This window comes from Anolis carolinensis, chromosome 2 (genome assembly GCF_035594765.1).
Source record: "Anolis carolinensis isolate JA03-04 chromosome 2, rAnoCar3.1.pri, whole genome shotgun sequence".
Classification (NCBI taxonomy): domain Eukaryota; kingdom Metazoa; phylum Chordata; class Lepidosauria; order Squamata; family Dactyloidae; genus Anolis; species Anolis carolinensis.
The window spans coordinates 253,134,856-253,152,172 of NC_085842.1; the positions used below are offsets into that span (position 1 = coordinate 253,134,856).

Consider the following 17,317-nt stretch of genomic DNA (forward strand, 5'->3'; position numbering starts at 1 on the left):
AAAGAAGAGAGAGAAAGAAGGGATGCATCTTCTACACAGATGGAGTTGTAGAGTACATCTATACTATAGAATGAAGGCAGTGATGGCAGCACTTGAAGTGCCATGGCTCAGTGCTATGGAATCCTGGGAGTTTTAGTTTGGCAGAGAAGGCAGAAGATTTTGCAAAACAACTACTCTTCTGGTCCCTAGCATTGAGTCAGAGCATTTAAAGTCATGTCAAACTGCATGCAGTTCTACAGTGTAGTTTGATTTTTGTATGTTGTTGAAGGCTTTCATGGCCAGAATCACTGGGTTGCTGTGAGTTTTCGGGGCTATATGGCCATGTTGCAGAAGTATTCTTTCCTGATATTTCATCCACATCTATGGCAGGCATCCTTAGGGGTTGTGAGGTATATTGGAAACTAGGTCAGTAAGGTTTATATATCTGCCCAAGGTCCAGAGTGGGAGAAAGAACTCATCTGTTGGAGGCAAGAGTCAATGTTTCAATTAATCACCTTAATTAGCATTGAAAAGTCTTGCAGTTTCAAAGCCTGGCTGATTCCTGCCTGGGGGAATCCTTTGTTGGGAGGTGTTAGCTGGCCCTGATTTATTAATGTCTGGAATTTCCCTATTCTCAGGGTGTTTTTCTTTATTTCCTGTCCTGATTTTAGAATTTTTTAAATAAAAAAACTGGTAGCTAGATTTTGTTCATTTTCTCTTCCTTTCTGTTGAAATTGTCCACATGATTGTGGATTTCAACAGCTTCTCTGTCTAGTCTGACATCATGATTGTGAGAGTGGTCCAGCATTTCTGTGTTCTCAAATAATATGCTATGTCCAGCTATGTCCATCAAGTGCTCTGCTATGACTGACTTCTCTGGTTGGATTAACTTACAGTGCCTTTCATGTTTCTTGATTCGTGTTTGGGTTTGGTGGTCCCTATGCAGCTGTGGTCAACAGCTGCATGGTATACGGTAGACTTCTGCAGAGCTGGACAAGTCTTCATAGAGATCACCAAACGCAGCAATGCCCAAACATGAATCAAGGAACATGAAAGACATTGCAGACTAACTCAACAAGAGAAGTCAGTCATAGTAGAGCACTTGATGAACCAACATGGACACAGCATATTATTTGAGAACATAGATATGCTGGACCACTTTCCCAACCACCATATCAGACTAGACAGAGAAGCTGTTGAAATCCACAAGCATGTGGACAATTTCAACAGAAAAGAGGAAACCATCAAAATGAACAGTATTAAAAAAACAATAAAATCAGGACAGTAAATAAAGAACAACACTATGAAAACAGAAGAATTCCAGACAGAGCCAGCTAACCGCTTCCAACAAAGGATTCCCCCAGGTAGAAATCAGCCAGGCTTTGAAGCTACATGGCTTTTCAATGCTAATCAAGGTGATCAATTGAAACTGCCACACTTTCCTCAGATAAGAGTTCTTTCTCCCACCTTGGACCTTCCACAGATATATAAACCTTACTGACCTAATCTCCAATATATTTTACAACCTCTGAGGATGCCTGCCATAGATGCGGGCGAAACGTCAGGAGAGAATGCTTCTGGAACATGGCCATACAGGCCGGAAAACTCCCAGCAAAGCTTCAACAACCACATGTCAAGTCATGTCAAACTGCATCAATTGGACAGTGTGGTTTGATGAGGCACCGGCATTCTTGGGCAGACCTTGAGAAACTGCAACCCCCAGGCAGAGCAGTTAAAGCGGTATCAAAGTGCATTAATTCTACAATGTACTGGCTGTGTGCGCGCAGTGACAGCAGTGAGGCCAGCCAACCTTTCTCCTTCCCTCCCTCTCTCTCACTGTTTCTCTTTCTCTCTCTCTCTCCTTCAACTCGCCGCCCTGGATTTCCTTCCTTCCTTCTTTCCTTCCTTCCTCTTGCTCCATCCCTCCCCGCCAGTCTCCTCTCCCACTCGCAACTCTCACACACGTAGACACACTCACAAGCGGTGTCCCGGTGCCAGCTCGCCCAAAGGGATTTGCCATCTGCCAGGCGCATCCACCCGCGGGTCTCCCTCCCTCTTTGCCTCGCTTCTCTCCCATTTCCCGGCCCCGCTTTCCCGAGGGCGCTTTCCGAGACTCACCCTCTCCCCTGGGAGCCCCTGGCGGGGGTCGGGTGGCCCCTGGGTCCGGCTGATCGGCTTCATTCCCCGCCGCCGTGGTGCCGCCGAGGCAGGAGCCAACTTGGAGGAAGCGAGGAAGAGCAGGACATCCAAGTGCCTTTCCTGGGAGACGTCGCTGCTCCAAAAAAAATCCCCTCTTTCCTCCTTGTCCGCCCGCCTGTCCCTTTCCCAAAGCTTCGGGAAGGATCCCCCACCCCAAATAAAGATAATAACAATAATAACAAGCATCCAAATTAATCCTCCTCCATGGCAGGCGTTCGGCGGAGTGCGCACAATTGCGTGCCTGTTTCTATTAAGAGCTCCATCGTCCTCTCCATGTGGGTGGTCTGGCTTTCTCAATAGGCAGGACCTGTCAGGGTCACGTGATGGATCCGAAAAACCTTTTTTTTTCACCCCCCCCCCCCCTTTTTTTTGGTACAATAAACTCAAGGAAAAGCAAAGTAAACCCAAGGAACTGACGCTCAGCGCAGCCCTCCTGGGTAAACAAGCAAGCAGCCTCTCTCTCTCTCTCTTTCTCTCTCTTTCTCTCTGAAGGTCCCTGGAGCAGACCCCAAGCATGAAATTGACAAAGTGGTTACAACAGTCCCCCCCCCCAATTTCCCACCCCACTTTTCCCCCTCCCTCCCTCCCCATAGTCCCCTCTTTCTATCTCTCTTCTACCTTCACTTAAAAGCATCATTCATCTGATCAGAAACCCTACCAATCTTCTTTCATCTGAAGCATAAAGTTCACTTGTAGTCTCAGTTCCTATTGGGAAGTACTGTACAGCAGACTCTCAGTTAACCAACATCATGGGGATTAGGAAATGGTAGATAAATGTAGTTTCTGGTTACTTGAGAGTTACTGTTAATACAGTAGAGTCTCACTTATCCAACAGTCGCTTATCCAACGTTCTGGATTATCCAACGCAGTCTACCTTTTAGTAGTCAGTGTTTTTGTCGTGAATGTTTTCAATACATTGTGATATTTTGGTGGTAAATTTGTAAATACAGTAATTACTACATAGCGTTACTGCGTATTGAACCACTTTTTCTGTCAAATTTGTTGTAAAACATGATGTTTTGGTACTTAATTTGTAGAACATAATGTAATTTGATTTTTAATAGGCTTTTCCTTAATCCCTCCTTATTATCCAACATATTTACTTATCCAACATTCTGCCGGCCCGTTTATGTTGGATAAGCGAGACTCTACTGTATAAGGTAAAGGTTTCCCCTGACATTAAGTCTAGTCATGTCCAATTCTGGGGGTTGGTGCTCATCTTAATTCCTAAGCCGAAGAGCCGGCATTGTCCATAGACACCTCCAAGATCATGTGGAGTGCCGTTACCTTTCCGCTGGGGCAGTACCTATTGATCTACTCATATCCCTGGATTTGAACCGCCGACCTTTCGGTCTGCAAGTTCAGCAGCTCAATGGTTTAACCTACTGTGCCATCAGGGGCTCCTCTATTAATATAGACCTAACTAATGCTATACCCTATTATGGATTGATGATGATTCATGGAAGGTCTTACGTGCGCCCGTGATCCAGAGTCACCCACAGAACAATAACAAGCCACTCAGGTTTGCAGAACAAAAATACAGGAACTTTACTGATTCCAAGAGATCAAAAGAAAAACAGTAGTATTTACAATGGTCCCCTTGATCACTTACAGAAGTCCACAGTCATAAACACTCCTTTCTCAGTCCACAAATCTGCTTCAGAGAAGAATACAGTCTTGGTTCTTCACCCTCTTTTCTCAGCAGCAAACAGGCCTCAAAATAGCAAGCCTCTCTAAGTATCAGCAGTACTGTCAGCACTGAAAAACTTGTCCAAACCAGTTTTGCAGCAGCAGAACAGAAACAGTATCAAAATCATTCCCCAGATCTTTTGCAGGCACAGCCAATCGGCTTCATGCACTTCATTTTCCAGTTAACACACACAGCACAGTGCCTTTGCAAACCATGACATATTGCACACCAAACCAGTGTATTGACTTGATATTGCTATTTAAATACAGTAGTTAAAATCAAATTAAGACATATAAGGACAGACATAATGTATAACAGGGGCTCTCCACCTTCTTAATGCCGTGACCCCTTAATACAGTTCCTCATGTTGTGGTGAGCCCCAACCATAAAATTATTTTCGTTGCTGCTTCATAACTGTAATTTTGCTACTGTTATGAATTGAAATGGAAATATCTAATATGCAGTATTTTCATTCACTGGACCAAATTTGGCACAAATACCCGAAACGCCTTAATTTGAATACTGGTGGGCTTGGGAGGGGATTGATTTTGTCATTTGGGAGTTGTACATGCTGGGGTTTACAGATAACCTACAATCAAAGAGCATTCTGAACTCCACTAATGATGGAATTGAACCAAACTTCCCACACAGAACTCCCCATGACCAACAGAAAATATTAAATGTTAAAGGGATTTGGGAGGAACTGACAGTAGACAGGAGATGTAGTTCATTTACCTCAGAGAGCACTATGAATCCAAATGACTATGGATCTGAACCAAATTTGGCACAAATACCCAATATGCCAAAATTTGAATACTAGTGCAGTTGTGGGGGGAATGATTTTGTCATTTGGGTGTTGTAGTTGCTGGGATTTATGGTTAAACTACAATCAAAGAGCATTCTGAACTCTACTAATGATGGAATTGAACCAGTCTTGGCACATAGAACTCCCAAGACCAAAATAAAATACAGGAAGGGTTTGGTGTGCATTGCCCTTGAGTTTTGGATTTGTAGTTCACCTACACCCCTATAGCACTGGACTCCAAACAATGATGGATCTGGACCTAACTTGGCACAAATACTCGATATGCCCAAATTTAAATACTGGGGTGGGGGTGGGGATTGATGTTGTCATTTGGGAGTTGTAGTTGTTGGGATATATAGTTCACCTACTGTCAAGAGTCAGACGCCAGTTAACATACAAAACAAAGTTTATTCCGAAGATAAGCCAAAAAATAACATAAACACAGGAAATATCCTTGAAACACTTCACTTTTCAGTGTTTCGAGAGTAGATTGGACAATAACAACTCAAAAACGAGCCACGCTAATTTCCCATGCTGGCATTCAATAAAAAACTAAATAACGCTTCAATTCAGCTTTGGAAAACAAATAGAGTTAATTGCTGGAAAATAAACAAACTAGAAAAGCAGTAAAGCTGCTTCCACAGTGCAGATAAGCCGAGAGCCTCAAAGGGATGATGAATAGCCGTCGTCAGAAGAATCCAAGGTCAGGTCAGGAGGCAGCAGAAATTCCGAAAGACAAACCAATAGTCAGAAGCCGGGAGTAGCCGTCAGTCAGAGGGCGTAGACAGAAGCCAGGTCAAATTCAATCCAAAGTCCGAAGAGGGTGCAGTCATCCAAAACAGGTCCACGATAAGACACAGCGAGAGCCAAGCTAGATGATATCAGCAGATTCAAATCATAGTCCAAGTCCAGTCTTCATGGAAACACAGAGATCCCAATGGCGCCTCAGCAACACCTTGCCACACGCAAAGTGCAGTGGCCAAACATTCCCATTTTATTCCCCTTCCTCCTGGGTGACCAAACACTCACACCCAAACACCAGGTGTCCCAAATCTACTCAGAGTCTGAACTCCACACAGCTAGAGCTCGTGGATCTGGAGTACCTAGCAATTCGTCGGAGTCCCAATCATCCTGCCCACACTTAGCCCCATGAACACTTAAAGAACCATCCTCCCTTCTCCAAGCATCCCAATTGGGATCAGCTCCTGCAGAAACCCCAGGTTCAGAAGTATCCATAAGCCCCAAATCCCCAGACATCTCCGGTGGCTGTGCCCATTCAGTGCCCGCTTCCCCAGCCAGCACCTGTTCCTCAGCATCCATCTCCCTATCTGAATCTTCCTCAGAAGATCCCCCATATAGCTCTCTAAGTCGCTTCCTGCGCAACTCCTCCAGTGAACCCTCATCACGAGGGTTTTTTCTTCCTCTTCGAATTCCATCACCATCAACCATAATCCCCGAAGGCGCAGTCACAACACTTACAATCAAAGAGCATTCTGAACCCCACCATGATAGAATTGGGCCAAACTTCCCAAACAGAACTACCATGACCGACAGAAAATACTGGAAGGATTTGGGAGGAATTGACAGTGATTTAGGGTAAATGTAGTTCACCTAATCCGGAAAGCACTGTGAACCTAAACAATGATGGATCTGGACCAAATCTGGCACAAATACCTGATACACCTAAATGTGAATACTGGTGGGATGCCCTGAAGGGACTCGCTGGTGTAAGCCTCCCTCCAGCCAGCTGAGAGGCCTGCCAATCAAAGCAGGAGGAGAACTTTTGGTGGGAGGATTCACTGTCCGTTTCCAAAAAGGACAGGAGGACAGATATTCAGCCTTCTCTGCCAAAGGGGTTCCTAAAACCATCAGAAATATGTGTTTTCTGATGGTCTTTGGCAACCCCCTGACATCCTCCTCCCGACCTTCCCAAGGGTCCCGACCCCCGGGTTGAGAAGTGCTGATGTATAGGGTTACAGCCTGTGTTAGACTGAAGAAGTAGGTTTACAACTTGGGAGTGATCCTGGACTCATAGTTGATCCCGGAATGTTGGCCAGGGGAACTTTTGCACAATGAAACATTGTGCGCCAGTTGTGCCCGTACCTTGGGAAGTCAGACTTGGCCACAGTAGTCCATACTCTTCTTACATCTCGTATAGACTACTGCAACTTGCTCTACGTGGGGTTGTATTTGAAGACAACCCAGAAGCACCAAGTAGTCCAACGGGCGGCAGATTCCTCACCAGAGTGACATAAAGGGAGCACACAACTCCTCTGTTGCACCAGCTCCACTGACTGCTGGTTTGCTACCGAGCCCAATTCAAAGTGCTGGCTTTGGCCTAAACACATCTCCCCTTATGAGCCAACTAGAGCTTTAAGATCTGCTGGGGAGACCCTGCTCTCGGCCCCACCCCCTTCACAAACATGATTGGTGGGGACGAGAGACAGGGCCTTCTCAGTGATGGCCCCCCGGCTGTGGAACTCCCTCCCCAGCAACATCAGGCAGGACTCATTCCTTCTGGTCTCCAGGTAAAAGCTAAAGACCTGGCTCTGTATGCAGGCATTTGGAGAACAAGATTTTACGGATTTCAACATAGTCTGAATAAGGATTATGAACAAGGATTATGGATTAATGGAATCAAGCACTTTTTGTGTTTTTGTTTTATGTGTTTGTTTTATCTGCTCGCTTGCTGAATTGTTTTATAGTCAATGGGGTCTGTTTTTATTGTAATGCTTATATACGGCATTGAATTTTGCTGGAGTTGTAAGCTGCCTTGAGTCCCCACCGATGTGAGAATGGCGGAGTATAAATGAAGTAAATAATAAATAAATAAATAAATAAATAAATGTAACACAGTTCTTCTGTTGTACTGTATTTTTAAAATTTTAAATTATTATTTCTTCGGGTTTTTTGCCAGTTGTTTGAGTTCCGATTAACTGAGAGTCGACTATAAAATCAAGTTGTGTGTGTGCCTTTGCCCTCAAGATGTGTGTGTATTGGGGAGAGGGCAAGTGCTGGAATGCAGTTTTCCTTGTTAAAATAAATATGGGATAAAATGAAGAGAAGGGGGGGGGGGAACCAGAGTTTTCCTCCTGCTGAAATGTTTACTCATTCCATCCCACGGCTTGGTTTTCAAATGTTTGCCCTTGCAGGATGGATGTTAATCTTTGCCATTTTTCTCCCTGAGAAAGGTTCACCAGGAAGGTGCCAAATATACAAAGTAAAAGGGGAAAAAGTTAGATAGAAAATACCCAGTCATTTATGTTGTCTATTCTGTTCTCTAACTCATGTAGAATCTTGTTTCTTTTTTAGAAGAAAAGAAAGAAAATAAATCCAGTGGTATTCAAGGACTAATAACCTCTTACCACCATATGGATCGGTTGTTTTGATGAAAGACGTTATTTTGTGTGTATTTCATTTCATGACAAACTTGGGAATCAGAACTGTCTGGTGTAGTAAAAACAGGTCTTCCTGAAATTTGGAAAGAATTATCCAAGGAACCTCTTCTCCCTCTCCTCCTTCTCCTTTATTTGATTTATGTCCGGCTCTTCCTCCTAAGAGCTCTGAGGGCAGGGTCAGCTCAGCTCTGTATCAACAGTAACGTTTTCCATTAGTCTGATCACAGCCACCAAAGCAACACGATTTGTTCACAGGAACAACATCCTTATTGTAAAAGGCATATCATGACTGTGCATGTTGTTTCCGTTTCAGAAACAGAAAAAGAATATACACTATTTAGTTAAAGTTTTCTGTAGCGATCATGTTGAATCAACAGCATTATAAACTGGTGGTGCCTTTAGAGAAATGGAGTGCATCTACACCAGAGGTACTCAACCTTCCTAATGGCTCGACCCCTTAATACAGTTCCTCATGTTGTGGTGACCCCCCAACCATAAAATAATTTTTGTTGCTACTTCCTAACTGTAATTTTGCTACTAATACAGAGGACGTATTTTCATTCACGGGACCAAATTTGGCAAAAATACCCGATACATCCAAATTCGAATACTGATGGGATTGGAGCGGGGAATGATTTTGTCATTTGGGAGTTGTAGTTGCTGGGATTTATAGTTCACCTACAATCAAAGAGCATTCTGAACTCCAACAACAATGGAATTGAACTAAACCTGGCACACAGAACTCTCATAACCAACAGAAAATACTGGAAGGGTTTGGTGGGCATTGACCTAGAGTTTTGGAGTTGTACTTCACCTACATCCAGAGAGCACTGTGGGCTCAAATAACGATGGATCTGGACCAAACTTGGCACAAATACTCAATATGCCCAAATTTGAACACTGATGGAATTTGGGGGAAATAGACCTTGAAGAGAAAGACAGGCGGAGAGATCTTCAGCCTTCTCTGCCAAGGGGGTTCCTAAGACCATCAGAAATGTGTTTTTTGCTAGTCTTCAGCAATCCCCTCTGACACCCCTCATGACCCACCTCCTAGGGGTCTCAATCCCCAGGTTGAGAAATGCTGATCTACACTGTAAAGTTAATTCACCTTAATAATACTTTAACTACCATGGTTTAATGCTATGAAATTATGGAATTTGTGGTTTGTAAGGTTACTTTGCACTTAGGCCTTCCCATGATTCTGGAGCATTGAGCCATGGCAGTTAAAGTTGTATTAAACTCCATTAATTCAACAGTGCAGATACACCCCTAGATAGGGATATCCTGCTGCAGGTTTGGCACTTAAGGTGGACGTGGTTGGATACCTACAAAGGGCCCATAGTTCAGCAAAGGCCAATCCCTGGACTTGTTCCTACTCTTCATCTCTGAAATATTTTGTGTTCCCAACTTACTCTGGTCGAGACCATGGCTGGCTCTGAGATGAAGAAGCAGTAGATGCCACTGTCTAGCACAGGCATGGGCAAACTTTGACTCTCCTGGTGATTTGGACTTCAACTCCCATAATTCCTAGCAGCCAGTAAGTTGGCTGGGATTTCTGAGAGTTGAAGTTCAAAACACCCGGAGGGCTGACATTTGCCCATGCCTGGTCTTGCAAGACAAGGGGCAACCTCGGCAAATGGGCAAGAGAACCTTATGAAATAGGTGGCCCATTGCGACTATCTTCTCCAAAGATCCAGAAAAACATGGAGACCACCCAGGATGAAGCCTTTCCATGGGACTGACTTAAGAGAGTCACTTTAAAAATGTATCAGTACATAGTACTTCTGTCCCAGATCCTGCTGCATTATCACTGTCAACAGTGCACTCTTCTCTTCTCATTGGTGGTGGAGGATGAAGGGTCTGCCATGTTCTAGTCAACATGAGACTCTTTTCTGGTATATTTTTTAAATATTCTTTGGGTTTAGCAAGCCCAAGAAATGTTGCTGCCTGAGGCAAAGACTACTTGTCCCACACATACAAAAGTTGAATAACGTGTTGTCGAAGGCTTTCATGGCTGGAATCACTGGGTTGCTGTGAGTTTTCTGGGCTGTTCGGTCATGTTCCAGAAGCATTCTCTCTAACAGACCTCACAGCTTCTGAGGATGCCTGCCATAGATGTGGGGAAAATGTCAGGAGAGAATGCTTCTGGAAAATGGCCATACAGCCAGAAAATTCACAGCAACCCTTCGGAAGAACCCTATCTTGTCTTGGAAATAAAGAACGACCTTGCAGAAGTGTCAATGTGCCACTAGGGGGCAATGAAGGCAGAGACAGGTAGGTAGTGTGTCCTGATATGTTCCCTTGTCCAATGGTCTGTTGTATTGGTTCCTCACCTATAGATAACACAAGCTTGTTACTACTTTCCCCCCACAAAACTCTCTTTCAGTTTGACACCACTTTAACTGCCATGTTTCAATGCTATGGAATCAGGGGAGTTGTAGCTTTACAAGGTCGTTAGCCTTTTCTGCCCAAGCGTACTTGTGCTTCGCCAAATTAGAAATCCCATGATTCCATAGCATTGAGCTATGGCAATTAAAGTGGTGTCAAAGTGCATTCATTCTACAGTGTAGATAGACTCACTGACATTCAGTGAGTGATGGCAGACTCCATCTTTCTTTGTGTCCAAAGCATATAGTTTACTGTAGTAAAACCTTTCTCATTGCTGAAAACATTTTGCTTGCAATTGCAAACATTGCCTCCGATGTGGTTTCTAAAGTTCAACAATGAGGATGGGGCTACATTTTCAAGCACACCTGAAAGCAGCAATGTAGCCCTAGATTATATCTTCTATGACTTTAGGCAACAGGTGTATATTTGTTTGCATGGCTTACTAAAGCAATCAACTATGTATCTGTGGTTTAAAGACATAGTACCCATACCTGGGACCTCAAAGACTTAAGATGCACACATTCTGAAAGGTACACTTGCCATGTCAATTTTAGTGGCTTTTATGGAACATGGCCATATAGCCTGGAAAACTCATAGCAACCCAGTGATTCCAGCCATGAAAGCCTTCGACAACACATAGTTTGCTAAAGTTGCCAAGTCACTACTGTAAAGGGCCTGTTCTGGAGACGTTCCATCAAGCTAACAAATCCAACAAAAATCTTGTTTGTCAGCTAGGCATCAGTTGATCATGTACATCCTCTTCTAAGGTAAATTATAATTTCTTACAGAGCCCCAGTGGTGCAGCGGATTAAACCGCTGAGCTGCGGAACTTGCTGACCAAAAGGTCAGCAGTTCAAATTCGGGGAGCGGGGTGAGCTCCCACTGTTAGCCCCAGTTTCTGCCAACCCAGCAGTTCAAAAACATGCAAATGTAAGTAGATCAATAGGTACCGCTCTGGTGGGAAGGTAATGGCACTCCATGTAGTCATGCCGGCCACATTACCTTGGAGGCGTCTATAGACAATGGCAGTTCTTCAGCTTAGAAATGGAGATGAGCATCAACCCCCAAATTCGAACACGACTAGACTTAATGTCAGGGGAATACTTTTACGTACAATTTCCTAATCATTCCTAAGTATCCTATTCCCCAGTCCTTTGGTACCATGAAACCATCACAGTGTCAACTAGTTTTTCTGAAGGAAATTTCCTAAGACTGAGATACATAATTAAGAACAGATGCAAGTATTTTCTGGGTTCGTTCGTGCAAAGTCATGTTAGCTTCCACTTCAAGCTATAATGATACCATCTCCAATATTATTCTCAGATGCCCATGATCTAAGCAGGGAGCCATCATAATCCGAATGGGGGCTACCCAGTTTGAACTATGGGCAAAGAAGCATTTAGAAAGCTAGTTTATAATTGTGGCTAAGTAAAGCTGGTGCTACTGTTACATAGAGTGAGGCAGCCACCCCAGCAACAGATTTTGACTATCATGAAAGAGCAAATTATTGCATTCCCCATAACAAGCCTTCTGATATTCAAAGATGGTTAGTATACGAACTCCCAGTCTTCTCAATTCCAGGTAAAATATAGCCTGCTTCTTCAGCATGTTCTCAAATAGCTTGGTTTCCAGACTTTTTTTTTTTACTATCTTGGTGTTTCATTAAACAAGTTTGGGCTTGATTAGTAATATGTACCCACCTCATGGTAGGTAATGATTGGAAAACTTACAAACATACTACTGTATGTCTTCAGGTCATTTCAGACTTTTGGCAGCTCTGTCATGGAGTTTTCTTGGCAAGATTTGTTCAGAGGGGGTTTGTCTTTCTCTGAGGTTGAGAACTTGTAACCTGTTCAAGGCCAATCAGTGGGTTTCCTACATTAAATGTTTCCTGCATTGCAAACTGATGTCTCAGTTTTCTCCCATTAACTGTCTTGTGAATGGCTCTGGAACACCCTCTCCAAAGAGATCAGGAAAGCCTCTACATTGCCCTCTTTCCGCAAGGAACTGAAAACCTGGTGGTTCCAGGAGGTCTCTGAGCAAGATTAGTTGGCTGCTCAACATGTTGACCTTGGTCTACACCAGTAGTTCCCAAACTTATTTGGCCTACTGCCCCCTTTCCAGAAAAAATATTACTCAGTGCCCCCTGGAAAGGGGGGGGGTGGCTTAGAGGAGGTGGGCGTGGCTCCTACTCAAGAGGGCGGAGCTGAGCCTCTCCCCTAGTCCAAGATGCAGGGCTGGGAGGGGGAGGTGGAGGTGGGTGGGGCCACAAATGGGCGGTCAGGACTGGGATGGGGGGAGTTACGAGCTCTGAGACAGGGCTGAGCTTCTATCCCTGTCCTGCGGTGCCTGCCAGGACACAGGGGGTGGGGCTAGAGGAGGGGGCGGGGCCTCTTTCCAAGTGCCTGATGGGGCTGAAACTCTATACCCCGCCCCTGTGTTCTAACAAGCACCTCAGGGGAGGTAAACAGAGGCTCAGCCCTGTCTTGCACTCTTGGGAAGAGGCCTCACCCCCGCCCCTAGCCCCGCCCTTTAGTCCTAAAAGGCCTCTCAGGAGAGGTATAGAGGCTCAGCCCTGTCTCGGGCTCTTGGAAGGAGACCCATCCCCCTTCACTAGCTCCGCCCTCTGTGTCCCAACAAGTGCCTCAGGAGGGGTATAGATTCTCAGCCCTGTCTCGGGCTTTTGGGAAGAAGCCACACCCACTTCTCTAGCTCCACCCCCTGTGTCCTAACAGGCACCTCAGGGGCTCAGCCCTGTCTCCGGCACTTGGGAAGAGGCCCCGCCCCTCCCCTGGCCCCGCCCCAGCTCCTAATAGGTGCCATCACTGCCCCCCCCGGATCACTGAAGTGCCCACCAGGGGGCGGTAGCTCCCACTTTGGGAATCACTGGTCTACACACTATCCACCCCCAGGTCCTAAGATATTCTGAAGTACAAATCTTTACCTATCTTTTAACTGATTATGTCTACCTTGCAGCCCTGATTACTGTATTGGACTCCAGAGTGAGCCCTCCAAAAATGCACATATTTGGACCACTTAGAGGGGTCTGAGGGGGAGGAGGAGAAGGAGATGTCATCCAAAATATCTGGAAGGAACCATATTGCCCACCTCTAGGAACAGAAGCACATTTCTATGGATGGAACCTATGTGTTTTGTTCAATAACATTTTATCAAGCAATATCCTGTCTCAGCAGGAATCTGGATCTTGAGAATTAACTATTAACTGAAAAAGAAAACTACCAGACCAGTTAAAACCCTATGCACATGCTGAGTTCGATCTAGGTCTCTGTAGAGTTTTATCTGCTGTGTCTGGAATGATTGCAATAATTTTGAATATGATCTAATTAAGGGACACAGTTTTCTCCAGCCAAAAAGAAGCAGAGGATCCCAAAGGTTAACAATACTGGTAGGGAAAACAAACAAAAAAAATTAAAAAATACATCTTGGTTTTCTTAAGATTTCTAGTTCCTAACTTTAAGGGGCAAATAGCTCTGACTAAATAAAGTATGTTTGGTTCACACTGTTTGAATGGTTTTTAATATTTGGTTTATGAAAAATAAGCCACATTTTTCAATGTCAAGGTAGCCTTTTAACAGTTGGCAGGCACAAAGCACTACTGAAAGGAGGAAGTTGCTGGAAAAAATGTGGGATTAATGGAATGTTATTGGAATTGTTTTAAATGAGAGCGAGAGGGCGAGAGGGAATTTCATTGTCCTGCTTCCCTCAAAGTCACAGCTGAAAAAGTCTTTTCCATAAGTAGTTTAAGGGGGAAAGATATTGAAATATCCCTGACCTTGGTCAAGATGAACTTCTTAAAGGGCATGCAAGTATTTCACTCAAGATGAGTGTGGTGTACTGTCTTCCATTCAATTATTCCATCTGGTGTTTTTCACAACCTCACCTCCAGAGTTTGCTGTATAATGTATTGGTGTCTGTGTCCCCATTTATTTTGGGAGGAGCCCTTTCCTCTGTCCAAAAGCATTTGTTTGAGAATACAGTTCCTCCATTGTAAGGAGTGAGAATGTCCTTGCAGGCCCACACAAAGGGATGTATTGGAGATTTTTTTTCACTAATTTAGTTCTTGAAGGAACAAACGAGTAACTTTAGTAATGCCTAAAGAACATCCTCAAACACTCCACAATTTTCAAAGACTATTTACAGTTCAGAATTTATTCTGCACAGAATTTTCACATGGCATTTTTGCATGTTCTGCACAGCATGTTCTGTACAGAAAATAATACTCTGGGGCAGAAATATTTTTGTGACAGAAAATTGTTTTTCATGTGTAGAAAATGATATATTTTGTTCAAATATACTATATAAGAATTTCATTCAGAATCTTCCTGCATGGTGAAGATTTCCATCCATCTGGGATTCTTCTCATCAGCATTTACAGATGCTTCAGAAACATTTTTAGTACAGTTGATTATTCCTCTTATCCTTAGTATGTATCGGAGGTACAATGCAAATTGGAAGCCGTAGTACAATTTGCAAGTTAATTATTTACATTATTATTGTTTTATTTTTGGTACTTGGAATGAGAACAAGTATATATGGAGTTCTCTGCTATGTCAAAATAGCATGGCTGACTGGCTATTGTGAAACTTGACCAACGTGAGTGAAGGACATAATTTGCAGGGAACGAAATATTTTGTACCAGCCCTGTATTGTTTGACTAGAACCCATTTAGAAAATCCTCAGCAAATGACACCTTGTTTAAAATGTTTAACCATATAATCCATATAATTTCATGCACTACACTTATTGGTTGACTATTGTTTCAGAGACCAAGCCTAGTCTCGGCCATGGTGGTCTATGCTCGTTACACATTGTGTAGACTACTGCAACACACTCTATGTGGCGTTGCCTATGAAGACTGTTTGGAAGCTCCAACTGGTCTGGCAAGCAGCAGCCAGGATGCTCACCAGAGCTACGTGCAGGGAGCACACAACTCCCCTGTTGCATCAGCTCCACTGGCTGCCAGTTTGCTTCTGAACACAATTTAAGGTGCTGGCTTTAGCCTATAAAGCCCTAAACAGTTCCGGCCCAGCTTACCTGTGCGAACGTATCTCCCTCTATGAACCACCTTGGAGATTAAGATCATCTGGAGAGGCCCTGCTCCCAGTCCCTCCTGCTTCGCAAGCGCAGCTAGCGTGGATGAGAGACAGGGCCTTCTCGGTGGTGGCCCCTCAGCTGTGGAACTTCCTCCCTAGCGACATTAGATCAGTCCCCTCCCTCTTAGTATTCAGAAGAAAAGTAAAAACCTGGCTCTGGGATCAGGCTTTTGGAGAATAGCTTAGTGCAATAATTGGATTTGGCACCTTTGCAATGACTACGGAACGGCCTCAGACCATGATTTTTGGATGGCATGATTTTAATATTGAATGTTTTAAATGTTAATATGTATTAATTTCTAATCCAATCAATTTTGAGCTTAATTTTGTATGTATTAAGGCATTGAATAATTGCTACATGTAAGCCACCTTGCGTCCCCTTTGGGGTAGAGAAAGGCATAGGGTAAATAAAAATAAATAAATAAAATTCCGTTTATTTCAAGGTTTACATTAACTGATTAGGCAGCCCCACTCAGTTGAATGGCTACCTGGGCTCAACTGTAGGTATCATAAATTATCTACTTGTTTGCCAACTCCCAAGTTTGTTTGTCCTCTTTATTGGCCAACGAAGTATGCAGAAAAGTTTCAGAAGTTAACAAGTCCAGAGGAAATAGGTAGGCTCAAGGAATTAAGTAGCAAGAGCAACACTGTTTGAATCATTCAATTTCAGCACTCTTTTATAGCACTCATTTTCATGTCCAAGAGCCTGGACAAATGCAATCAACCCATACAGTCAGAGCGCTGACTCCACATGGAGCAAACAAGTTGTGAGCAGAGCTTGGGAAGAATTACTTCCCAACACAGCTTCCAGAATCCCTCAAACAGCATGACCAGCGGGCACCCCTAGTTGGAAGATTGTGGGAGCTGTAGTGCACATAAATAACTTTGTCAAATTCTCTCTGTAAAGATAATAGTTGCAGAGACTCCGCTTAAAGGAAGAAAAGTGGGTAAAGATACTCATATGCAAAACAGTATTTTGACAAATGCAAAGCCTTTTGATAATGTGAACCATGTTTTTAAATGGAGATCTCTGAGTAGATTTCTGGTAGGAGAAAAACAGACTGTACAGTCTAATATCACACTGAGTTGCAGTCTATTGTCAGACTGACCTACTAACCTAGAAAATGAAGATTGGTAGCATAAATATGTTCCAGGTTACCTCACAGCACCATCCCCTCCACATCTACTCAGAAATAAGTCTCACTGTTGTCTTATTCCCAAGTAATATTCTGGAATATTCTTTTTTGTGGCAGAAAATCAGAAATGCATACAATAAATAAACAAACAAGCCAAACAAGATGGTAGGTCTGTTGGTAATCATTTGAGTGGCGTTTAGTGTAACTTAAATGGGGTGCATTCTTCTGAAAGGAGCAAGTTAATAACCTAAAATAAGCTCTGGTACAACATTTCTTAAGCATGCAAAGCAAAGATTACCTCTAGGAAGTTGATTCAAAAATAAAGCTGGTGGAGCATTCATAAGGTAGGCAAAGCAAGTTCAAGGTATATCAATAGCAGGACAGATGAGCAGCCCATTTCAAGAATATGTTTAAAATTTACATGTCTTTAAATGACCCTGAATAGAGATAAGTATAGGTTTTGCTGGTGAGTAGCTGAATCTAATTTTGGCCTATTAAGTATCCCAAAGGTTTCTTTGCTCCAATTGATCAGCTGGTTGAAAAGAAAAGAAGTTGATAATTTCACAATCCACAAACAAAGGCCATGTATGTCCCATGGACTTTGCAAC

At 43.5% G+C, this 17,317-nt stretch overlaps 1 protein-coding gene across 2 annotated transcripts in view; it reads right to left on the minus strand.

Annotated features, from left to right (window-relative positions):
* The window catches only part of ptch1 (patched 1), a 128,941-nt gene extending 126,412 nt beyond the window's left edge, over positions 1–2,529 (minus strand). Inside the window, exon 1 of one of the 2 annotated variants that reach the window (XR_010003431.1) lies at positions 2,098–2,529. Coding sequence is in view for 1 of the 2 variants with exons in the window: in XM_062972081.1 (XP_062828151.1) it covers positions 2,098–2,364 (267 nt within the window). In the remaining variant the exon portion in view is untranslated. The remainder of the gene's footprint in view (positions 1–2,097) is intronic. The other variant, XM_062972081.1, reaches the window with a different exon arrangement.
* Positions 2,530–17,317: the final 14,788 nt, after the last annotated feature.